Source organism: Dendropsophus ebraccatus, chromosome 3 (assembly GCF_027789765.1).
Source record: "Dendropsophus ebraccatus isolate aDenEbr1 chromosome 3, aDenEbr1.pat, whole genome shotgun sequence".
NCBI classification, from domain to species: Eukaryota; Metazoa; Chordata; class Amphibia; order Anura; family Hylidae; genus Dendropsophus; species Dendropsophus ebraccatus.
In genome coordinates this window covers 10,322,706-10,349,323 of record NC_091456.1, presented here as the reverse complement: position 1 = coordinate 10,349,323, position 26,618 = coordinate 10,322,706, and the positions used below count along the sequence as shown (strand labels likewise).

General features: G+C 44.0%; 1 protein-coding gene across 1 annotated transcript in view; it reads left to right on the top strand.

Annotated features, from left to right (window-relative positions):
- The window catches only part of MLXIP (MLX interacting protein), a 67,841-nt gene extending 45,599 nt beyond the window's left edge, over positions 1-22,242 (top strand). Inside the window, 13 exon segments of the mRNA XM_069960879.1 lie at positions 1,866-2,025; positions 4,860-4,949; positions 7,663-7,772; positions 8,642-9,043; positions 9,045-9,228; positions 12,337-12,431; positions 13,952-14,132; positions 14,969-15,081; positions 15,446-15,547; positions 16,483-16,610; positions 17,774-17,897; positions 18,836-18,965; positions 20,518-22,242. Of these exon segments, the coding sequence (XP_069816980.1) occupies positions 1,866-2,025; positions 4,860-4,949; positions 7,663-7,772; positions 8,642-9,043; positions 9,045-9,228; positions 12,337-12,431; positions 13,952-14,132; positions 14,969-15,081; positions 15,446-15,547; positions 16,483-16,610; positions 17,774-17,897; positions 18,836-18,965; positions 20,518-20,627 (1,929 nt within the window). The 3' untranslated portion in view covers positions 20,628-22,242.
- Positions 22,243-26,618: the final 4,376 nt, after the last annotated feature.

The window sequence follows — 26,618 nt, the reverse complement described above, 5'->3', positions numbered from 1 at the left end:
GCGGCCTGTGGATAGGCTCATTAAACCAGCACTGATCATCGGGATTGATGGTCATTATTGTGCCCAAGTGGCTCCATGTAAACGTACCTTTATTATTCATAGATGGATGGGCCTCTATCTATCGTCTCTCTATGTATAAATTATATTATATACAGCGCGAGCAGTGACTGCAGTGTTCCTACAGATTAGATATAATCTACAGAAGTTGTTACTTTGTGTTGCGTTAGTGATGAGTTGCGGCCTGTATTATAGCCCGGAGCTACATAAACAGGTCTGCAGGTTCCTGGTGAAAGCAAGAAGCTGAAATATAGACATAAAAGAACAGATCAGGCTGGGCTCACACTGCGTTTTTTCAATCCGTTTTTTATTTAAAAAAAAATGGATTGAAAAGCAGATAAATTTGTGTGCATACTATCTGGTCCGTTTTCCCATTGACTGCCATTGTTTTTTTAACGTACACAAAAGCTTGGTTGACCGAATTTTGGTGTACGTTTAAGAACGTACGTTTTAAGAAAGATCCTTTTTTTTTCTTTTTAATAATGGAAGTCAATGGAAAAAACGAATGCACACATGTATCCGTTTTTCAATCCATTTTTTTTTTTTTGTAAATATGGATTGCAAGAATGTAGTGCGAACCCGGCCTGAGGCCTCATTCCCATGTTCAGTTCACTTCTCTGGACAGCAAAACCCCCCCCTGTTTTTACTCCATGGTCCGTATAAATGTTTCCGTAAAATGGGAATAGTACTAGTTTGCATAGATTTGATCCCTGTTTTTTGCGGACATCACAGATGTGACATCCGAGATGTCCATAAAAAATACGGGTCCCATATACTTCAATTGGTAATCCGTACTGCAATCACAATCCGCACTAGAACATGTCATTTTTTTAAGGAACGGATTACGGATCAAAATTACCACGGACTGTGTGACTAGCCCAATACCCATCAATGTGCTCTAAGCTGAACCGTGGTTACGGATCCACAATTACAGACAACTTTACTGAACATGTGAATAAGGCCTTAGGCTGGAGTCACACTTCACTTTTTTGCTGTGAGTTTAACGCATCTGTTTTTTAAATGGTTACTTTTAATGTACACAAAATTTTAAAAGGGGGGGGGGGGGCGTGCAGGAGTTGACTGTTGATTTAGATCTGACCCTGAAATCATTAATTGATCGCTGTAATTCCGTATTCGTTCACTAATTGTTCCATGTAATTCCACATCGTTCCTTCATTTGCCGGGATCAGATGGAGTAAACGATCGTAGTAACAATCTTAACTAACGACTATCGTTCTGTGTAATATGGTGAACGATGTCAGGTTAACGATTAACAATTTGCTATGGTTAATCGCTAATTGTTGACCATCGATTCGCCTGATAGGACCCTTAGGGCCCTATTCCACCGGACGATTATCGTTCGCATAATCGTTAACGATTAACGATCTCAAACGACCGCTATTGTGAAAGACCTGAAACGTTCACTCATTTCCATGGAACGATAATCGTTACTTATGATCGCATTTGCGCTCGTTTTTTCTTCTCTATTTCTTCGCTATTGCGTTCGTATCTACTGCGAACAACCGAACGGCATCTTATTTAATGCGAACGATTTGTGAACGTTTTGCGAACAAGCAATGATAAAAATAGGTCCAGGTCTTATAAAGCGATCAACGATTTCTCGTTCGGTCGTTAATCGTTAACTGCATTTCAACCGAACGATTTAACGATAATCTGAACGATCATCGTCCGGTGGAATAGGGCCCTAAAGGTCCATAGAGCTGAATGAGTCGGAGTCTTGTCACTCTTCCATATGGCGGCCGGCACTGTGGTTCAGTAGAGTTACTGCATTTCTGCTTGTCTTGCAGGACGATGACGTTGTTCTTTGGCACACCAGTGTGGACGGCCGAGAATCGCCGGTGCCGATGGAAGAGGAGCCTCTTCTGGACATGGAGATGCTTATGGCAGAATTCAGCGACACTTTATTTTCTACTATTTATTCACATCAGCACAACCCAAAAGAGATTGGTAAGTGTCAGCCATCTCCAGGCTCTGGCTTCTATCCGGAGTTCACTTACTATAGAAATATACTATACAAAGATTTCAAGCAGAAGATTTTTACTGTTTATTTGACATGTGTAGGTGCACAACTATACCTGCTTGTGTATAACTCTCCTATAGGTGCCTTCACACACAGGGCCGGCTCCAGGTTTTTGTGGGCCCTTGGGCGAGAGAGCCTGAGCGGGCCCCTTTGTATAGCACACCTCGGGGCACACCTACCAAATAAAGTTTGACAAAATATCGAAAAAAAACGTAATCCAGTAACTCACAGGTGACGTCTTCTTTGATCTGAGGCGATCGCTCTCCGTTTCCTCTCCATCTGGCCCAGACCTCCATGATGATTTCTTCCAGCTACAATTCATCTCTTCGGGACCTTTCAGACAAACATGTTAGGCTCCGCACTTTTCCAGCAACTTCCTTCCCTTTTTCCCACCCATAGGCTCCTATACAGTAGTAACTCCACTGTTTGGTGTCATGTGCAGTAAAGTAAGGAGGTTTGTGGGTCCCGTGCTGTGCCCCCCATATAGTAATAATGCCCTCTGTCCCCATAGTAATGCCCCCTGCTCTGTCCCATAGAAATGCCCCCTGATCTCCCTCAGCACAAGAAAATAAAAAAATAAAATCATACTCACTAATCCGGGGGACGGGTCCTCTTCTCCCTTGTGTGCGCCTTGTGGATCCACCAGCAGGCGTGATGACGTCATCGCTCTGCTCCTGTTGGTGAGAGCGCATCCATGCTAGAATGGACTAGAATGGAGGTGCTAGAAGGAGGTCGTCTCCCTGGAGTCTGTATTCTAGCTTCTTCACCATAGAGCAGGCTAGAATGGAGTTACAATAAGAGACATTACATGAGGTATACCAGGGGGGACTACATCTCCCAGCATGTCCAGCCTGTTATTATGGGATATCAAAGGACATTACAGGAGGAGATTTAAGAGGAGTACTACAACTCCCAGCATGAACAGCCTGTTATTATGGGAGATCAGAGGCCATTACAGGAGGAGATATTAGGAGAACTACAACTCCCAGCATGGCCAGCCTGTTATTATGGGAGATCAGAGGCCATTACAGAAGGAGATATAAGAGAAGGACTAAGGGTATATTCACACGGGCGGGCTCGCAGCGAGATTCTTGCTGCGAGCCCGGCAGGTCCTGGCAGTTCCCATACACTACATACTTGCTGCGGTCTAAACGACCGCAGAGAGTATGTAATTATACCGCCCTTAACCCCTTCTACTCCCGCCGGCTCCCCCGCTGAAAGCAGCATACATTACCTGTCCTTGCTGCACGGGTCCGGCGTCCTGCTCTCCCGCCCGGCCAATCAGTGGCTGCAGCTGGGCAACACACTAATTGGCCGGACGGGAGAGCAGGATGCCGAACCCCTGCAGCGAGGACAGGTAAAGTATGCTTACAGCGGGGGAGCCGGCGGGAGCAGAAGGGGTTAAGGGCGGTATAATTACATACTCGCTGCAGTCGTTTAGACCGCAGCGAGTATGTAGTGTATGGGAACTGCCAGGACCTGCCGGGCTCGCAGCGAGAATCTCGCTGCGAGCCCGCCCGTGTGAATATACCCTAAAACTCACAGCATACAGAGGGAAGGTATTAGTGAGCCCCGCCTCCTCATGTCACATGACAATGATCACAGGTCCTTTATCCATATACAGCCTCTCCCGTTCTCAGCCCCGCCCCCTTATGACATCACCACAGGTCCTTCCCCAGTGCAGGAAACACGGCAGGTCCTTCCCCAGCCCCTCCAGCCCTCCCCCGGACTTGAGGTCGGCAGCACCCGCTCCCCCCGTGGGTTGGTGATGCGGCAGGCGTCTGTCTCACTGCTTGGGCAAGTGTCGGGGGCCCCTTAGGCGGCCGTGGGCCCTGGCACTTGCCCGAGTATGCCAGGTGCTGACGCCGGCCCTGTTCACACACACCGGATCCGCAGCGGATTTTACGCTGTGGATTGGCAGTAAAATCCGCTGTGGATCCAGTGTCAGTGCATCCCTATGAGAATACATACTCGCAGTGGGATGTCTATGTAAGTTAACCCCCCTGCAGCCAGAGCACACCTCACCTCCTCCCCGTTCCGGGGGTTCTCTACTGGATATCCCGCTCAGACACTGGGAACCCCCCAAGCAAACTGGAGCAGGGAGGAGGTAATGTGTGCTCCGGCTGCCGGGGGGTTAACTTACATACACGCAACGGTATGTCAATCACGCTGCCAGTATGTATTCTTATAGGGATGCACTGATACTGGATCCGCAGCTGATTTCGCTGCAAATCCGCAGCGTGAAATCTGCTGCGGATCCGGTGTGTGTGAAGGCACCCATAAAGGGGTTGTTCAAAATTTTATTTCAAATCATCTGGTGCCAGAAGTTTGTAATCGACTCTTACTAAAAAAATCTCCTGTCTTCTAGTACTTATCAGCTGCTGTATGTCCTGCAGGAAGTGGTGTATTCTCTCCAGTCTGACACAGTGCTCTCTGGTGCCACCTCTGTCCATGTCAGGAACTGTCCCAGAGCAGCAGCAAATCCTGATAGAAAACCTCTCCTGCTCTCCAGAATGGAAAGAATACACCACTTCCTGCAGGACATACAGTAGCTGATAATTACTGGAAGACTGGAGATTTTTTAATAGAAGTCAATTACAAATCTCTGGCACTTTTTGCCACCAGTTGATTTGGGATATTTTTTTTGGGGGGGGGTGAGCTACCGCTCTAATAAGATTATTCTAGATCGCTACATACAATAAAGACTATGCTGACTCTTCAACCAACCAACTTTGTGCTAATCCTGTCCTGTTTATTACAGCACATGCAGGGAATGCAGATATGATCCAACCAGAGCTTTTTCCGCTGCAGCCAAACTTGGACTTGATGGATACGTTTGAATCCTTTCCAGGTTAGTCAATGTGCAACATTGGAGGTCTATGCTCCCCTGCTGATGCTGAGGAGGAGGATGTGATGGCGGCTACTAAGAGCAGAATCCAGATCAATATATAGTCACACATAGTAGATCTGTTTTGGATTAATTTGGATCTGATCTGCTTAGAAATGTCATAGGCATTTCTGGTATCCGATCATCACACAGGTCGATTATCGTAGGAGCGCTCGTTCACCTGATAATCGGTCCGTGTAAGGAGGTGAACGAGCAAACACCAACTCATTGGATGATTTGATCTTTTGTGCAGTTGGTAAAATCTTTATTATCGAACTTGTGTCTAAACAGAAGATGTGCGAGTGATGACAATGCATTTTGATGGCCACACAAACAATATATTGATCATTCGTGTGGCCCAGCCGCACAATTGATCATGCCTCGTGCATATCGGTCCACCCAAGACCCCCTCCTGCCTGCCCATCAGACGAGGGGGGTTACGGCTGTTGTAGACCACAGAAAAGGCCCCTAAATGTATCTTTAAAGGGGAACTATCAGCAGGTTAGACGAATGTAACCTGCTGATATGTCCATATTGCACAGGAGCCACCGAGGAGGAAGGTATGTCTCTTACCTTCCTCCTTAGTGCCTTTCCTGTGCTGTTAGTTATGTAATCCTCAGTCCTGAACACTGCCCCGTCCCCATCATGCCGATATGGGGGTGGGGCAGTGCTCCAGACACGTGTTTTATATATGTTCATAATACAAAAACTTTAAAGGGGATTTTTTGACGAAAATCTTTTTCTTTCAAATCAGCTGGTTTCAGAAAGTTATATAGTTTTGTAATTTTCTTCTATTTAAAACTCTCCAGTCTTCCAGTACTTATCAGCTGCTGTATGTCCTACAGGAAGTGGTGTATTCTCTCCAGTCTGACACAGTGCTCTCTGCTGCCACCTCTGTCTATGTCAGGAACTGTCCAGAGCAGGAACAAATCCCCATAGAAAACCTCTCCTGCTCTGGACAGTTCCTGACATGGACAGAGGTGGCAGCAGGGAGCACTGTGTCACACTGGAGCGAATACACCACTTCCTGCAGGACATACAGCAGCTGATAAGTACTGGAAGACTGGAGTTTTCAAATCTATATAATTTTCTGGCACTAGATTTAAAAGTAAAAGATATTTGCCCGAGTACCCTTTTAATTTGCTTTATTTTTCTAGTGTTTAATCATATTGATTGCGTTATTTTTAATCATCTAGTTTCTATTGTGTCTGATATTTCTGTCCACGGAATGGAAATGCCTGACACAGAAAATGAGCTTGTCTTACCCTGATGTGACTGTGATTCATGTACACAATGGATTCATTAATACTTAGGCTAGAACACGGAAATAAAACTCCTACCTGTCCGACGACGATAAAAAAAAAATCACAGGGTGAAGCTTAATGATGTAAATAAACAGGTCCGGCAGGTTCTGATGACTTTCCGCTAAAGGGATTTCCATATAACACCCACAGGACTGATATCAGGGATAATTAAAGAGGAAGCGTGAGATCCTGACACATCTGCTTTAGTAAATCCCCTCAAGGAAAAGTCATTATAGGGAATCTTAAAGTAGAAGTCAGACGAAAATTTTTATTAAAGTATTGTATTGTCCCCCAAAAGTTATACAAATCCCTAATATACACTTATTACAGGAAATGCTTATAAAGTGCTTTTTTTCTTGCATTACTACTGCATCAAGGCTTCACTTCCTGGATAACATGGTGATGTCACTACCTGGATAACATGGTGATGTCACTTCCTGGATAACATGGTGATGTCACAACCCGACTCCCAGAGCTGTGCGGGCTGTGGCTGCTGGAGAGGATGATGGCAGGGGGACACTGAGGGACACAGGGCACTGGAGGGACACTGAGCATCCCCCTGCGAGCAGCCACAGCTTGGGGTCAGGGCGTGACATCACCATGTTATCCAGGAAGTGACCTCACCATGTTATCCAGGAAGTGACATCATCATGTTATCTAGGAAGTGACATCACCATGTTATCCAGGAAGTGAAATCTTGATGCAGTAGTAAGTGCAGGGAAAAAAGCACTTTATAAGCATTTCCCGTAATAAGTGTATATTGGGGATTTGTATAACTTTTGGGGGGCAATACAATACTGAAATAAAAATTTTTGCCGGACTTCTCCTTTAAAGGGAAACTGGCAGATGTGTATAAAGGAGAAGTCTGGGGTCAGAGATTGTTTCGATAAGGTGGCTGAACATAACGTGCACCTACCTCCCCGGCTCCAGTGCTGTCCTCCGCCCCGGTTCCCGGTCCCCCAGGTCTGAGCATGATGTGTCGGGAGCGGAGTACAGCGGACCCCAGCGCTGGAGCCAGGGAGGTAGTTGCATTTTTAAAAAGAAACCTCCGACCCCGGACTATTCCTTTAAAGTGCCACCAGTTTCCGGCTACCTATTTCTTTTCTATAACTCCTGGCGACCGTTTCATGGGGACGGGTCTGTGACACATTGTTTGGGCCCATCCCACTCTCAGTCCTCACGTGGCCCCGCCTTCTCAGGGAATGATTGACAGCTGCCTCATATGTGGCTTCATTGAAATCCCATGTGGCTGTAGATTTTTTTTTAAATATATATATCTATTTATCTATCATTTTTTATTTATTTATTTTTAATAAATTTATTAGTGGTCATAAGTAGCTAGAAATATGGTGTTTTTTTATTTTTTTTCACAGATCTTTTCTCCTCCAAAGCCCTGTCATCCACTTCTTTTAGTTCTTCCACTTCGGTGCCTGCCGTCCCATTGCCTGACCCTGCGCTGCGTTCCTGTAATCAGACATTGGCGGTAAGATGCCTTTTTTGTCTTCTAATTCTAGAGTTGAGGTTTCTGCATCATTCCGGTACTGAGATTGATCATCTAGACTTTGCTTGTTACGAGGCTTGTTTTCTCCTATGTGTAAAGGGCCTTCTACACAGGCTGAATATTGGCCCGGAGCGCTGCAAGAAACAGCAGCCTCCGGTAATCGGAACGTCCAAAAATGACAGTGATCAGTTGAGGACGAGGAAAACACCCGATCGTCGGCTGACTGTGTGTTTAGAGCTTCATAATTTATTGTTATCGGCCGCACATCTCCCTTCGTAAACGAGATGTGATGTGCTAAAGGCAAACTGACAGCACGGAACAGTACATACTTATCTAGTGCGCTGCTTCTATGATCCGGCATCCTTTTTTTCCAGCTCTCCTGTCCAGCTGCGGTGTCTTCATACTACTGCTGCCTCCTCCTCCCAGATGATTGACAGCCGGAGGAGGCGGGCCCTGAAGACACTGACTAGTCGGGACAGGAGAGACGGAGAACAGGATGCCAGATCACAGCAGTGCAATAGGTAAGTATGTACTACTGTGTGAACTGACAGCACAGATGTATGTATATCCGTATTGCCAGTTTCCATGGCTGCACAATCGATACAAGGTTCGTTCGTGCAGCCCGGTCGCTCAATTTCTTGTGCCGTGTAAACACACTGCAAACTAACGCTGATCTAGCTGAGATCTGTGTAATAGGACTTTAAGGGTCTCCTTTATTGTATCTCAGCCTGCTGGAAACACTGTTATTTCGGATACATCATCTAGCGTAGCTTTTGGTAATGAGAGTGTTAGATGCCTATGTGAAGCCTTGTACAGCAGGATGTCATTCCTTCTTCCTCTCTCTGTTCCAGCCTCCGATTCTGCCATCGAGCTCCCTTGCACCAGTGAACCTTGATGAGGAGTTAATCCCGTCCCCAGGCCCTCCTTCCATCCTCCCTCGAGTCCCTGAAGTAAGAAGGGAGCGAGCATCCAGTCTCGGCTGCATCTCTGCTGTCCAGGGGCCGGTCAAGTTTAACTCAGAGACTGCCATCAGCAGCCAGCACGGTTTTGTCCCCGTTTTTCCCCCTCCAGTGACGATCTTCCATCCCCCCTCCGCTCCACCAACCGTGCCTCCAAATCCTCGCCTGGCACCTCAGCCTTCCTTTGTTAGCGCGGACAGTGAGAAGTATTCCTCTGTGATCACGCACACGGCCTCGGATACACTTACCCATAATCCTTCTGCAACTACCTTCAGCCAGAGCCAGAGCCTTATTTATCCTGGCTACTCAGCAACAAGTGCCTTGTAACATTTCAATGCAACCTGCCGGAGTTTCTCAGCAAAACGCCCCCCGCTCTAATACGTACTTTACTATCTCCAGCTCTGGAGCCAAGAAAAAGCAGCCTCAGAAAATTGTGCCTGCCCCCCAGCCAGAGACTGTGTCCCTGCTATTTACCCCTGGTAAGAAAAGTCTGTGAATATGAATGAATTTGCCACCTCTCAAATGCATCTGCCCCCTTTGGGGTTCACAGTCTAAATTCTGAATTGAATCTGTAAGCTTTAGAGTGTGGGAGGAAATCAGAGTACCCAGAGGAAATTTAAATTAAGGGTACATACTCATTGGGCGGATCCCTGCCCTGTACACATATGGGCAGACAAACTCGCAGCAGGATGCGCATCCTGCATCACCTGGTCCCCGCTCCGGCTTGCTTCGGGGCTCCCGGTGTCTTCAAGTCCCGCTCAGCCAATCAGTGCACTGCGGCAGGGCAGTGTACTGATTGGCCGAGCGGGACGTGCCAGGAACCCGAAGCAAGCCGGAGCAGGAACCCGGTGATGTATACGCTCCAGCGGCAGGGGGTTAACGGGGCAGGCTGATGACAAACTCGAGCGGCCCTACGTGTGTCCTGTATGTGGGAAATCTTTCATTCAAATACTGCCAACTTTAGCTTTGGCTGTCCAGGCATGATGGGAATTGTAGTTTTACAACAGCTGGAGGGCTGAAGGTTCCCCATACCTGTTTTAAGTAAAGCTTGTTCAGTCCTGGGATCTGCCTGTGTCTCGGGGTTGGTATCTGGGCAAAACCAACTTTTATTCCAGCGGTGTGGGGAGTCATTGGGTCCTAGGCCTGCAGCGTCTCTCTCCTCACTTTCTTCTTTTTCAGCACGCCCCTGGGCTGGATGGAGGAGGGGAGAGAGAAGCTACAGGCCTAGGACACGTACGCTCAAGTCCCTACCTCATTGACTCTCTGCCTCACCGTGCCAATTAAATAAAAGTTTATTTTTACCCTGAATACCGCCCCCAAGAGACAGGCAGCCCCAGGTACTGAACATGCCTTGTTTACTACATCAAAACGTCACCGCCAGTTTGGGGGGCATGTGCAAGGGGTACAGAAAGTCCATTTCAATGTGTAATAGTGACATTTATTTTCCCCAGCCTCCAGCTTATATGTTTAAACATTTCTGTGCCCCTATGTATTTATTTCTTACAATGTCCCAGAGACAGAGCCAGGAGCAGTGCTCCCCTCCCTGCTTTGTGGCAGTCTCCATCCCTCTGCTGGTGCAATGGAGCCCATCTCCTGCAGACTGATGGAAAAGGCAGTCAGAGAGTGAAACCCCTAGCTGAGCACTTCTACCAGTCATCTCTAAGGATTGTTGAGGGTCTAAACATCCAAACTGATAAAACCGGTGCACATTTAAGGTAATCTTCCAGGCACATTCTTTCTCTCCAACTTGGATGTCAGACATAGAGGGACTCAAATTCACAATGAACGGTGCACCTGCGAGATAAAAGTATGATGAATCAGTCAAAAAAGAGCCAATGCACAATACTTACAGAGTGCTTCAGCATTTGTACCACCCATATCAGATCAGTTTGGAGGTACACTTTAACATAACTAAAACTCCTCTGCCCAGTAAGGCGTTAGGAGCAGCGGGGATGGGGATACCGCGCCCCCACAAACAGTGATCTTGCAAGGCCAGATCATTAATGTCTCCCCAGGGCTCCTAACTGCTTACTGAGCAAAGGATTTCAGAATAAACAGCACAAGAACTGAGCCGAGGAAGAAGGTAAGAGACATACTGTAACTTCAGTAAATTTTTATTTTTTAAGGTAAATGAGGACATCTAGTGGTAGATGTTAGGTACTGCATTGTGTTTTTCATCTATGAATTCCCTTTATTTTTCTGTAATCTTTTATTAACAACCCATATTATCAAAGGGATTATAAATCGTAGAAAAAAGAGGTTAAAAAGAAAAAAAAATGTATCTCCTCAATCGTAACAACCCATATAGTAGCATTAAACAAGAAGTCCGGGGTCCGACTTTTTTTTTTAAACAGTCGGGAAAGAGGTGGCTGAACATCGCGGCTATTTACCTCTCCAGCTCCAGTGCTGGGGTCTGGCTAAGCGGGCCTGACAAGTATCGTCACATTCCGTGTCCCCATACTCCTTTAATAGATTAAAGTGCATCTTAAATAGCGTAAAAAGACAAAGGGTGGTTTTTTTATCATAAAATTTGTGATTTATTGTGCAAAAAGTAGTAAAATGATATAATCTTAGAAATCCATTGAGTAAGCACAAAGATATGTAAGTCCAGTCAGTGTGGGCATGTGTAAACATCCATACAGCAGGCCCATGAAATTGACGGACACGTTTCTGATGGCAGACTGTTCCTAATTTTACTAATTTTATTTAATAGGCCAAAAATTAACGTGGGAAACTGTAAATTAATAACGAAGTAATTGTCGAGAAACTTCTTAAATGTAACTATGGGGGGAAAATACTTTGGTTTTTCAAAGCTAAAAATGAGCCAGTTTTTGCTGTTTGACACCTGCATTAAGTATGAACACGCATTTACATGCTGGTGACACAGCTAAAATTTTTCTTTTCTTTAAAATCAGTGTCAGAAAGTTGTATAAATTTTCAAATTCTGTTTAAAAAAAATCTCCAGTCTTCCAGTACTAATCAGCTGCTGTATGTCCTGCGGGAAGTGGTGTATTCTTTCCAGTCTGACACAGTGCTCTCTGCTGCCACCTCTGTCCATGTCAGGAACTGTCCAGAGCAGTAGAGGTTTTCTATGGGGATTTGCTGCTGCTCTGGACAGTTCCTGACATGGACAGAGGTGACAGCAGAGAGCACTGTGTCAGACTGGAGAGACTACACCACTTCCCACAGGACATACAGCAGCTGATTAGTACTGGAAGACTGGAGATTTTTAAATAGAAGTAATATACATATCTATATAACATTCTGACACTAGCTGATTTCAAAGAAAAAAAAAATTGCATAGTCTAATGTGACAGATGCGTCTTCTAATTGGCATCTAGGAATCCGTCACAAGACCAGGACAGATTGGAAGTAAGTAATGACGTTTCCTCTTAAGGCCTCAACCTTGTGAAAGATGGAATTGTAAAACTGCATGACCTCTTTTTACTACAGGTTATTTCTTTTCTGAAACTAGAGTATCCCTTTAATCCCAGTAGTTGTCTGTGACTGCCCCTCCCTGTTGTGCGGCATTATATGTACTGTCTATATTACATGGCCTGGACTCTGATGGCTCCTGTCTCTTTCAGCACATTTTTCAGGTCAGACACAAGCTGTGATCGTATCTCCGGCCCCGAGGATTACACAGTCTAATGTTGTCATCGCACCAGCTGGACTCGCTGGAGTAAGAGCACATTGATTTCCATGATCGCTCATTGCTGTGTTACTACATGCTCGTGGACATTTTATAGTCGTTAAAGGAGAAGTTCGGCCAAAAGAATTTTACATAGACTACCATAGAAACAATACAGTGCTTTAGACTTCTACATAAAGTGCACCCCCTGCTGGACACTCCATAAGAATTACAACTGATTTGTGACGTCACGGTTTTTTACAGAATCTGAAGCCTGCCTGATCTACTAAATTAAGGGAAATAGCAGTATATGTGCATTTCCCATAGTTAATGTACATTAGGAACTTTCCATAAATAATAACATATTAAATAATATGTTTTGGCTGGAGTTGTCCCTTAATTTGATGACACTGAGAAATATTTATTAGATATATACAGTATTTTTCTTTTATGAGATGCACTTATAAAAAGTGCCTGATATTGTCACACCTCCCTGCCTGCTTCCCTAATAGTCAGGCACAGTGCAGTTTCAGCACTGTACCTAACTGCTGGGAGAACTGTGCCGTTACTGATAGCTGCACAGTCCTCCCCATTCTCCTGCAGGACACTGATCCGTAAGATGAGTGCGGGGCAGGAGAGGAGTCCAGGCCCTTCAGTGATGTCACAGTCATGTGATTAGTCACCTGGCTGTGAGAAGTGTGCAGTAAAGATACTGTGGATAGGGACAATATGTATTGCAAATTTGTGTCAGTGTGTTTGTGTGTGTGTAGCTGTTTGTGTATGGTCATGTAGCAGAGGTGTGTGTATTGATATAGCATTGGGTGTGTCATGCTGCAGAGCTGGGTGTGTATTCTACATTCTGCTGGGGGGGATAGATTTTAGTGTAGCAGAGCTTGGTGTTTTTGATGTAGCAGAGGTGTGTGTGCCTGTATATTCACACAGCACTGTGTGCCGCTGGGTGTGTATGATGTAGCAGAGCTGGGTGTGTATTGTGGATTCTGCAGAGCTGGGGGGGGGGGTGTTTTTAATGTAGTAGAGCTGGTTGTTTATGATGTAGCAGAGTTATGTGTGTGTGTGTCTGTATAATCTTCCAGCACGGTGTGCCACTGGGTGTGTATAAGATGTAGCAGAGCTGGGTGCGTATTGTGCATGCTGCAGAGCTGGAGGGGGTGTTTTGATGTAGCAGAGCTGGGTGTTTATGATGTAGCAGAGCTAAGCCTCTATTGTGCTTGCTACAGAGCTTTTATATGTGTGGGTATAATGTACTATCATGGAGAGTGTTAAAGTGTCCCTGTCATTTCAATAAACTTTGACCCTTTCACTGCCTTAGTTTAATTAGCATGAAATATATATACATTTTTACAGTTGTCTAAACCAAGGGCGCCTCTTATAGTCAGATGCGTCTTATAAAGCAAAAAATATGGTATATATCTTTTCTATAAACTCTGTAATAGTTGGTTGATGTCTTACTTGGTGCCCATGCTTGGTGTAATTGTATATAGTATACGGGGAATGCTGTGCATCCATAGTATGTGATTACATATCTCCTATATTATATCTCCATCTTACAGGCCTCTGGGATGCCGGAGTTTCATCGGAGTATTCTTGTTGGACCAACTAAACAATCTCAGGGCAGCCAGAAGACCCAGTCTGCTGTTTCACGAATCTTTCCCAGTCCAACTCAAGATAACCTGGTGAAGAGAGAGATGACCCCCTCGCAGAGCTGCAGCACGGCGCCCTCTCCTTCATCCTGTGAGCTCAGGAGAATACACCATGCTATGATGTATTTAACTGCAATATATTAGTTATCCTTCTGTATATTGGTTTTCCATTTAGTTAGCATACACATTCCCTCATTGACTGCATTACGATGTACAGGTGTGTGGTGGCGTGTTCTTCTCCTGGTGGTGGTCCCTGTAGCACTGTGGAATAGAAATATAGCTGGCGTTCTTACTAGTTTACTGTTCTTAAAAATGGCTTTAGTTTAAAGGGAATCTGTCACTAGGTTTATGGTGCCTTAAAATTCTGAACAGATCGGTGTATTATTTACATAATTCTGTTCAACTGTTCTCCTAATATGCAGGAGAATAGTATTCTTGCCAAACCCCTCCCCCTGCCCTCCAGCTGCTGATTGACAGTTAACTCCTTATACACAGCATGGATAGATAACTGTCAATCAGCAGCTGGTGGGTGGAGTTTACTGGAGCTCATGAATATCCGGAACTACTGAGCACATAATAAAGAGGACTACTTATTGTCCATATTATTCAGGAGGAGATCTCTGGATCAGCTGCACAGAACAATGTAAGTGATACATCATTCTGTTCAGCTTCTCTGTCACTAGTTTATGCTACCCTGAGATAGGACGCCATAATCCTACTGGCAGGGTCTCTTTAAAGCCTCAAAACTCAGACATGCATGCCACATTTACAGGAGTCCAAGAAAGTATACAATAGGATCTGTACAATGTAGACATTGGGGAAACTCTGGTGACTAGAGACCCCAGAGTAACATGATGGTAGCTCCGCAGGGTCAGAGAGGTTATTGATGGAGTTGTACTTTAATACTAATTTATTTTGGTTTTAAAGGCCGAGATTGTCAGAATTCAAGGCAAGGATCACCCTGTGCATCTGAACACAGCCTCAGTCCTCCTCATAGCTCAGGAAAAACCGCTGCTGACCGTCAAAGCTCTACAATCAAGGTAATAACTGGATATATAAAGGATAGTCCAGCAACATACCTGCAGGGTGGAGCCATTTATCCCTTATACCTATGACAATGGTGGAGCAAGTGTTCAGTTTAATTGTATGGGATTAACCCCTTTTTAAGTCCATTTTATCACTTTTGACACTATGCTTAGTAATGGAGGCATGGGAGTGATAAATTTAGATCTTCATTCTTGCCAAGGTATAGTAATGGCACACTGCGTATAAAGGCAGGTGGGGTATATTCATGTATGGGGGGAGGAAAATGGCAGGTGGGACCTAACGCTGATGCTACAGATAACCTAACCTGTTCTGAATCCTACTCTGTTCTAACCCTATTTACCATCTACTTCCTTACAGACTCAAAGGTTGAAGCATATTTCTGCAGAACAGAAGAGGAGGTTTAATATAAAAATTGCCTTTAACACACTCAACAGTTTTGTGTCCTCGAGCAACAAGCCGGTAAATAAATCCCCTATATCTAACCATCATGAACGTTGTGGGTCATGTGTACTATGTGTCTAGGAGATAGGCGTCCTCTGCTGTGATCACATTAACACCTGTCAGATTCTTAAAACGACTAAGGGTCCTTTTAGACACCACAATTAGTCAGGTGCAGCAATTAGCAAGATTGGCGCTCGTTTGCAGTGCCTTCACTAGGCTTGACAGATCAAGTGGTCCTGACTGCACGAACGATCCTTGCATCGTTCGGGCAGCTATGAAACCTATTACCGTGCTGCCAGTCTACATATGGCACAGCAGTACATACTTACCTAGTGCACTGCTGCTGTGATCCAGCACCCTGTTCCTTCTGCTCTCCAGTCCAGCAGTTGTATTTAGGCCCCTCCTCCTTCACAATGATTGACAGCGGAGGAGACCGGGCCTGAAGACACGGGAGCTGGACGGGAAAGTCTGAGAAGAGGATGCCACATCACAGCAGCAGCGCTCTAGGTAAGTATGTACTGCTGTGTGATCTGGGAACCAACAGCACAGATATAGGTGTATATCATTGCCATAGACCTTGCATCCCCTTTTTACACACGATAATGTGCAGCCATTGGCGATAAATTTTAAAGCAGTCGAGCAGCCAAGGATCTGGAGTTTGGCCCGTCCTCAGCTGATCGTTGTCTCTATTACCTGGGCTGATTATCGGCTGATGGAAAGTTTCTTGCAGCGCACCCTGCCGATAATCATGCAGCGCACCCTGCCGATAATCAGACGTAAACGTACCTTTCACAAAATTTTCCCGATAATTGGCCTGTGTTAAATGACCTTTACTCTCCTCCCCATATGAGCTCCAATATAACACCCTTGCTCTATGGATTCACTTCTGACCTGTATAAGTTCTGTGTTAGATTTCGGGTTTACCCACTTTCGTGTTCATTGCTCTCTGACAGATCAGCCATGCAATTACCCTACAGAAAACCGTGGAGTACATTGCCAAACTTCAGCAAGAGAGGACCCAAGTCTTAGAAGAAACCAGACGACTCAGGGAAGAGGTGGAAGAGTTGCATCTCGCCATCAGGTTTGTACGGCCCCAGCTTTTATCCCTCTAGAAATAAGACACACCTGTATCTTCTATAAAAAAAAAACAAAAAAAAAAACATGAGTTTTATTTTTTACCTGATTGACAGAAGGAGACGACTTAAAGAGGAAACAAATATAAATGTTTTCTCCCAAATTCTCTAATGCTATAGAGCGTCCAGACTCCTCTGGCTCAGAAAGTCTGAGAAGAGGATGTCGGATCACAGCAGCAGCAGAGTTAAGGCCCTATTACACCGAGTGATTATCAGCCATATTTGGCCGATTACCGGCCGTTCTGGCTAATAATAGTTTGGTGTAATAGCTCATGTTCAAAAGCAACAATTAACTCATGTGCGTGATGACGGCTGATCGTTGTCTTTGAACATGTGTAAAAAGACCGCTGTTATCTTCCATGGACCACCCGGATAATCTAAAGATCATTAAGGGAGCCCCTTCCCCTGCTCCCTGCTGGTGTGTTTAATAGCACTGACAGGGGAATAAGGAGCAAGCGAGGGCGGACCTGACAGGTCGGTGATTTCGTGATCCTTAATGGGAATCTGTCACTAGGTTTATGCCTAAATGAGGGCAGCGTAAACTAATGACAGAAATGCCAGACAGATTGGTGTATTACATCGTTCGGTTCAGCCGTTCTCCTAATATGCAGGAGAATAGGATTCTTGCCGCACCCCTCCCCCCGCCCTCCAGCTGCTGATTGACAGTTGACTGCCTATACACAGCATGGATAGATAACTGCCAATCAGCAGCTGGTGGGCGGAGTTTTCTGCTTCTCATGAATATCCAGGACTACTGGGCTCATGCACATAATGGCGAGGACTACTTATTGTCCATGTTATTGAGGAGGAGATCTCTGGATCAGCTGGACAGAAAAATGTAAGTGATCCATCATTCTGTTCAGCTTCTCTGTCACTAGTTTATAGTACCCTGAGATGGGACACCATAAACCTACTGACAGAGTCCCTTTAATATCGTGCCCTTAGACTTGGAGTAATGATAGGATGGTGGTTCCAGTTAGTGTGGAAGCCGCTTCAAGTTTGGGCTCATAGACTTCAACGTTTGTTTTCGTTCATTTTAAGGCTAATACTATTGAATGAGACTTGTATGTCGAGGAACGAGAACGTTCATTATACTTTTTATTATTTTCAGTTCCTGTCAGGAACAGCTTCCAGCTACTGGGGTACCGATCACTCCTCAGAGGGTCGATCACACAAGGGACCTGTTTGACAAGTATGTGAAAAGCAGAACACTTGAAAACTGGAAGTTCTGGATTGTATCCTTTCATGGTTGTTGAATTATATGTAGTAAAAGGTTCAGGATATATCGGATCTGATTTCTGAGCTGGAATGTTCAGCTTCAAAACGGGAACAATATATGACTAGTGCTATAAATTGTCATGCAAAAACCTTCCCTATAATGATCTTCTCAACTGATTAACAACCAGATAAAAAGGGGTCATAAATCTGCTTACGGTAGTCATATACGTGTACAATTTACCAATTCAGGTCAATTTGGGCAGATATTGCTCTGTGTAATAAAGACAACAATCCGCTGAGGAGCCAATCATCAATTGATACTCTTTCAACATGTTTAAAAAAACGTCAGTCGTAATTTTATACTTACCTGTCCAGGCTCCCCGTTTTCCTGCAGCCTTTTCCCCACATTCTCTGCTCACTACAGCGACGCTGACTTCTGGCCCCAGCTTTTTAGTGACAGGCTGCTCAGCCAATCGCTGCCCAGGGGCTGTCACTGTCTCTCACTGATAACACAGGGCCAGAAGTGTCAGCAGTGAGCAGAGAATGTGGGGAAAAGGCTGCAGAATGCCAGGGAGCCTGGACAGGTAAGTATATACTTTTATTATATTTTTATGTAAAAAGCAAGGGCTGCATGGACATCACCAATAATATATATAGAGCCCTCATCCACGATTATGAAGGCTCTGTGAGTGAGTGCCGATCTAGCACATGCCGCATGCTCAGGATCACTTATACCATAGCATGCTTGAGGTTCTCTCATCACTAGTCTATAGCTTTCAAGCACTCTGAATAAATGTTAATCCTTGGAGTGACCCTAACAGTGACCCAAATCTGAATTTCCCTAAATTTCTCGGGAATTGTCTTTAAAGGGGAACTCAGTTCAGGGTTTAGAAACCTTTAGTACTATAGAATGATGCTCATGTCTAATTCTCCTTAACTCAATTTATCAATCCAGTTCAGCATCATCATCAAACCGTTGTTTGACTCTTTCAATGACATGGTATCGACAAGCAACCTCGAAGAGTTACACAGTACAACTCTAGAATGGCTAGATCTGCACTGCTCCCTCCCGGCACTGAGGCCCAGTAAGTACTGTGTGGATATATAAACATAATGGGGGACAGGGGCGTAGCTAATGTCTCCTGGGCTCTGGTGCGAGAGGTCAACTTGGGCCCCCCCTCCTTCAAGACCAAGTGATGCTACTGGCAGGTGTATGTGTGTGTGTGTGTGTATGTATGTATATATATATATATATACTCCAAGATAGATATTACCAATAACACCAGCATATAGGAAGTAAAAATATTATCACCATATATATTACCGCCATACTGTTGCTGTATACTGAGACCAATATTGCCAATAATACAAGTATACAAACTGCAAATATTACCGCCACACCACAACCATCACCACCATATTGTTACTGACCAAATCTAGTATACTAAGACCAATAAAACACAGTACCAGATAACACACAACAAATATTACCACATACCGACTAACACCGATACATACTGACTAATACCACCGCTGCTACTGAATCCACTGTACACAGATCACTATCACCTTATACAGTCTATATAGAGGTGGACACAGCTCCACACAGGTTGTATACACCATATACATTACAGTTCAGTTATATCAGGTGACTCACAGTGGACGTCTTCTCTGATCGGAGTTCTTCCCTTTCATTTTCTCCTGCTCCATCCGTCCTGGGACGTTATGAGAACTTCTCCGAGCCACAAATCCACCGAATCTGCCAGACAGACATATCAGGCTCCTCACTCCTCACCATCCTCATCTCTTTACACTCTGCACATCTGTATTGGCCCCTATATTGGCAATAGTACGTGTATTGAGATGCAGTCAACCGCACTGCTGGAAGTTCTGTCCCCCCCAAACAAGGACATCATACTGGCAGGATTTTTTCAGCATATCCTGCCGCTTTAAATTTTATTACCAATGCCATTTAAAGGGAATGTGTCACCTAAACTTTCTTTTACTGATTAGAGTCTGATACTAAAACTTGTTCTTAAATTCAAATCTGTTTCTATATTCTGACTGTATTTTTTTTTTCATTATTTTACTTTTTGTACATTGTTATGGGGGCGGCCATATTACCTGGGCTTTTCTTAACAAGATTTAGTGACATACCTTACAGCAAGTCTCATGGACATAGACAACAATAAACAGTCTGTCCCCTTAGGATGAATGTGAAACATTACTGAGCGTGCTCTGTGACCTGTGAAGAGGTCATTCCACAGGGAGCTGCTATTATCTCCTCTATCTACTGGTGTCACATGACGCTGCAATGCTGTACAGATCACTTTACAGCAGCCTCCTCTTATCACCACAAACACAACAGGAAGTCTCGGCTTAGTTTTAGCCCCAGTGGTGAGAATGAGAACTGCAAGATCTCAGGATTATTTTATAATATAGATAGAAAAATGGAAAATTAGAAAAAATGTTACCAAAAATTATTTTAAAAACATTATTTAAACAATAAGTAATTTTATAAAATTCTTTAAACTTATACAATTTCTTTAAAATTCTGAAATTTCATAAAAGCATGATAACAATAAGAATTTTTCTGATGACCCGTTCCCTTTTAATGATGTTATTTCCATCTTCCAGTGGTGCTGAAGACCTTGCGCTACCTGAGCACGACGACGTCCATCTTATCTGACCCATTGAGTTTGCCGGAGCAGGCCAAGCAGGCGGTCACAAAGAACAGTAAGACTTGATATGTGATGAACTTATCCGTACGTGGAGAGAAAAGCTTGTGCTGTTACCCTGCATCGCTCTGTGAGACGTCTCTGAACACTCCGCGCTGAAGTGACTGCTCATCTCCCGCATCCAGGGAATCCCGGTGAATTTACTGGGAAAAGAGCGGAAAGGACTGAAAACGTTCTGCGCTGAGCACTACAACAAAGAAGATGAAGCTGATGCCGCAACGCCAGAAACCGTCAAAGGGAAATCCGTGCGTCTGATCTAATCCATAAAGAGTTAAAGCCTCCCTAATAGTGTTTTACTTTTTAACATTTTAGTAGCTGTATCATATTCCTGTGTCAGGCCGGGTTCACACTGCGGTTTTGTAATCCGTTTTTTTTTTAAATCCGTTTTATGCACACAAAAAAGTCGAAAAAAACCGAATACTTTTATTTGCATCAGTTTTTCCATTAACTATTTTTAGCGTACACAAGAACGGGGTCAACCACTTTTTTTGTATGCCAAAAAAACGGATGTTTTTTCATCCTTTTTCTTATAATGGAAGTCAATGGAAAAACTGATGCACACATATAGAAAAAACGGAGTGCAAAACCGCAGTGTGAACCCAGCCTTAGCGATAAAAGGAGAACTCCCTGATGTAGTGTATAGAAGCATGCATAACATGGGCGCTAGATACGGCACCAGATCTATTAGAGCTGAATGGACGCCATCCCTTGTCTCTAGGACACATCAGAGGTTTTGTATGATTGATCTGGGTGTTCAAACCCCCCACAGATTGTTAGAAGTGCACGGCTGAGCACTTCTCTCTTGCTTGCTTCGACCCCCTTCACATGTCCAGGAAGTTTACCTGGTTTTCCTATGAGGAAATCTGGGTACATTTCCGGACCCACAGGGTTCTACTGGGCAGGCTACCTCTCAGTATGTTTTTCTGAAAGGTGTCTGTGCCAAAAAATGGCTCCGGAAAATTTAGGACATGTCCTATAATTGCTCAGAATGGGGGCATCCAGAATTGCAGGCAGCTCCGGATGCATTGCCTGCCAGACGGCCACTGCCGCCAGGTGCTGACGCTGGCCTTTTAACTGTATGCGCTCCTAATCATTGGCTCCCCACCCAGGCAATCGTTTTTGTAGTCGGAGGCAGTATTGTACCTCCAGCCACAAGAGCTTCCTCCCCCCCTGTTGCTGCACCCGAGTGACGTCACTTGTGCGCACGTAGACTGAAGTAGAAGGCACTGATGGTTTCCTGAAGGCTCCGGAAAGGCTTCCTGGTCTCCATTGTAAGTTTATAGAGACCATCTCCTACAGCAAGCCAGAGAGTGAAGCACTCAGCCAATCACATCACCTGCTTCTAATGGTTAGGGTCCGGCCGTTCATACCCCACCAAGTGCAAACTTTTGAAATGTTGCTATGTCAAGTGTGTCTTTTGATTTTTTGCTTGTCTTTGAATGACAAAGGGGTCATTTTAAATGGGATTTGCCATCAGCCTAAACCATTAAATATCTGTAGGACTCTTCTTGGTGTCTGCATTTGTCAGTTAAAGGGGTACTCCGGTGAAATATTTTTTTTTTCTTTCAAACCAACTGGTGTAAAAATGTTATATAGATTTGTAATTTACTTCTATTTAAAAATCTCCACTCTTCCAGTACTTATCAGCTGCTGTATGTCCTGCAGGAAGTGGTGTATTTTTTCCAGTCTGACACAGTGCTCTCTGCTGCCACCTCTGTCCATGTCAGGAACTGTCTAGATTTTCTGGTTCAATGTTTTTATTAGGTTTTTTAAGAACATATTACAAAAGAGAAAATCTATAAGCACTGACTTTAGTGCCAACAGTAAAGTTAACATGTTTGTACAACAAGCTAACATATGGGTTAACAAAGAATATAGGAACAACAGTAATAACATTCGGTATATTATAAAGATATAAAAGTGTGGTAACATACATTCAGCATGGTAGAATTACATTAGGTGATTTTCTATAGGGATTTGCTACAGTTCTGGGCAGTTCCTGACATGGACAGAGGTGGCAGCAGAGAGCGCTGTGTCAGACTGTAGAGAATACATCACTTTATGCAGGGCATACAGCAGTTGATAAGTACTGGAATATTTGAGATTTTTAAATAGAAGTAAATTACAAAGCTGTATACCTTTCTGAAACCAGTTGAGTTAAAATAATTTAAATTTTTTTCTGCTTGAGTACCCCTTTAAGTGTTACTCCAATCTGGTGCTTCTAGTGAAACAATATGTTTGGCCGTTCAGGATTGATGATTTTCATGTAATGCCTATTTCATCTGTATTCCTTGCCAAGTTATTAGAGGCTACAAGCCATCACCATGTGAGTGCAGCATCTGGTAATGTATGACCAGTCATTTGCCTCTGCAATCCAATATCTTTATCGGGACCTCGTAGTATCATGCAGACCTAGTTTCCACTATCTTATATGCTTCTAATTCTGCTTAAAGCGGTACTCCAGTGGGAAAAAAAATCATTCAAATCAACTGGTGCCAGAGAATTGAAATTTACTTCTATTTAAAAATCTCCAATCTTCCAGTACTTATCAGCTAGTGTATGTCCTGCAGGAAGTGGTGTATCCTTTCCAGTGTGACATGGTGCTCTCTGCTGCCACCTCTGTTTATGACAAAATACAATGCTTCCCACAGGAGATACAGCAGCTAATAAGTACTGGAAGACTTAATTTTTTTAATAGAAGTAACTTTTTTTTTTTTTTTTTTTTGCTGGAGCACCCCTTTAACTGACAGGTGAAGCAGATACTGTCATGGGGATTGAAAAACGAATGTCCTAGTATTGTAACTTTGTGCTGGAATACAGTATTGAATAGATGATCACTGTTATATAGAGTTTGTCTGCGTTTTCCTTTACTGCTATTTAGTAAAACAGAACTGAACATCTTTCAGTATTATATTTAGAAACCCTTTAAGCCTTTTATGTTACATGTCAGTTGACTCAGGATTTAGCTTGCTTGCTTAAAGGGGTAGTTCACCCCCCCAAAAATTATTTCAAATCAACTGGTGCCAGAGATTTGTAGTTTACTTCTATTAAAAAAAAAAATCTCCAGTCTTCCAGTACTTATCTGCTGCTGGATGTCCTGCAGTAAGTGCTGTATTCTCTCCAATCTGACACAGTGCTCCCTGCTGCCACCTCTGTCCATGTCAGGAACTGTCTAGAGCAGCAGCAAATCCCCATAGAAAACCTCTCCTGCTCTGGACAGTTCCCTGACATGGACAGAGGGGGCAGCAGAGAGCACTGTGTCAGACTGGAAAGAATACACCACTTCCTGCAGGACATACAGCAGCTGATAAGTACTGGAAGACTGGAGATTTTTTTTTTTAATAGAAGTAAATTACAAATCTCTGGCACCAATTGATTTAAAAGAAAAAAAAATTGGTAAAGAGTTCCTTTAAATTTCCAAAGTGATATTACGTATCCCACCAGGACTTTCTTTCCCTTAGGAACCTCGGGGCGTACCAGCGCTCAGGCAGTTGCATTGTGATGCTGGTACCTGAAGACTTGTGGAGGTTTCTGCTGTCGCTGACCGTGCAGGCTCCCCTATAGACGCTTATAATGAGTATTTTACGTGTTTGGGTTTATGTTACAGATCATTCTTCTCGACTTTTGCACATGCGGCCAGTGAGAATGGATTCTTACGTATTTGAGGAACCATCGCCAAACTTTTCAATAAGATAAAGTAGTTTTTTCCATTGTTAGTTGTCAGAATGCCAAGTGGTTATATATCCTATCACAATGGTGATCTATATCCTTCAGGCTCCCAGAATCCCTTGTACATTGGCCGTATATCAGACCCGGAGTCATTGGAGTAAAGCCTGCATCCCCATAGCCGCCATTGCTGGATCTAGTATACACTACCTCCTCAGTTTGGTTTATAGGATGAGACTACTGATAGAGAGAACAAGCCCCAAAGTTTACTTTGTGTCTTGGAACATTTTGATTTACTTAAATGAACATCTCGAAAATGTTTGTTCCATTTAAATTGAAGTTGTACTAAAGTGACCTGGTCATGTGATATATGCTGCCCTATCCAAAGATGAAGGTAAGGATGGGGGAGGGGGGTGCCGAGAGCAGTGTAGGGTAAGCAGGACTCTCACTGTCTCTCCTAGGAGTCCAGCAGGATTTACTGAACTTTACATCTATATATATTACCTATATATTATAGAGCTCAGCTGCTCACTATATAATCTACTGCTCTCCGATCGGGGCGGCATAAATCACCTGACAGGTTTGCATTAAAGGGTTATTCCCCTCAGGTAAAATACATGTTGAATCATCTGCCCTCCTGGAAACTAACAATTTGTTCCATACTTGTTATTATCTACTCAGTCTCCTTCCCACAGTTCTCAGCTGCTGCTTTCTGCTGAAGATGCAAAAAACTGTATATGAGCTGTTCACTTTGTCTCCTCCTCCTCCCTTGAGAGATGGCTGATGTAATCAGTGTCCCTGGCCGGCTGTCTCTGCACTCTGTAATGCTGAGAGGGTTAATCTGAGGTCAAGTTGCTGGTGACCTCACTGTGGTTAATCCTCCCAGCATTCCACAGTGCAGAGACAAACTATGATTGTCTCTGATTAATCCTCCCAGCATTACACTATGGAATGCTGGGAGGATTATTCACAGTGAGGTCACCAGCAACTTGACCTTAGATTAACCCTCTCAGCATTACAGAGTGCAGAGACAGCCGGCCAGGGACACTGATTACATCAGCGGTCTCTGAAGGGAGGGGGAGACTAAGAGAAAAAGCTCACATACTGTTTTCTGTGTCTTCAGCAGAAAGCAGCAGCTGAGAACTGGGGGAAGGAGGCTTAAAAGATACTAACAAGTATGGAAGGAATTGTTGAACCATCCCCCCTCCCAGACACATGTGTGTTACCTGATCGGATTACCCCTTTAAGTCTTCACTGTAAAACCTGGAATATTCTTTCTGGAAGAGCGCACATTGCTTCCTCACAATAAAAGGTTGTTTGAAGTTCCTGGTGCTCAGATGTCTCAGAATCTTTATCCCCTTACAGCTTGGCATGATTGATTATTGGGGATTTCCAAATCAATCAATAAATTGGTCACGTGGGTTTTATTTCTTTTCTATTTGTAATTGCAGTGTTTACGTGGATAAGGTACAGTGACTGGTAGCGAGAGTTTGGATGGACTTTAGCTAAAGTTTTATCATTGTTCTAGGAGACAGGTTGTAGGACCCAGTGTTATACATGTTAAAGGGGAACTCTCAGCTCTCAGCAGGTTGGTTGAATCCGACCTGCTGATATGTCTCTATCATGCAAAAGACACTGAGGAGGAAGGTGTGTCTCTTGGGCAGGGTTCACACTACGTTTTTGCAATTCGTTTTGTTTTGTTTTTTCCCCCCTTCATAAAACGGATGCATGTGTGTGCATCCGTTTTGATCCGTTTTTCCATTAAAAAAAGGGTCAAAACGGATCCGTTTTTTTTAACGTACACAAAAACGTAGTCTACCTCATTTTTGTGTTTGTTAAAAAAAATGGATCAATTCCATTTATTTTATTTTTTTTTATAATTGAATTCAATCGATAAAACGGATGCACACACATGCATCCGTTTTTACCATCTTTTTTTTTTTTTTTAAAAATGGATTGCAAAAACGTAGTATGAACCCAGTCCTACCGTCTTCCTTGGCGCCGTTCCCATGCACTTATTCTGTGGTGCGGTAAGATGGTTAGGAGCACTGCCCGTCCCTATAGCACCGATCTTCCCCGGCCTGCCCCTTCTCCAGATTGTTGCTAGGGGGAAGGCAATGCTCCTACCAGACCAAGGAGTGAACGTCTAACTGCATGGGAATGGGGCAGAGGATGAAGGTAAGAGACATACTTTCCTCCTCGGCGTCTCCTGTGCAATAGGGTCATAGCAGCTGGTTAGATTTGTGTAACCTGCTGATAGTTCCCCTTTAAGGGGCCTGTATGAGATTACAAAACAGTGTTCAGTGTTTTTGGGTAATGAAAAATAAGGCTATT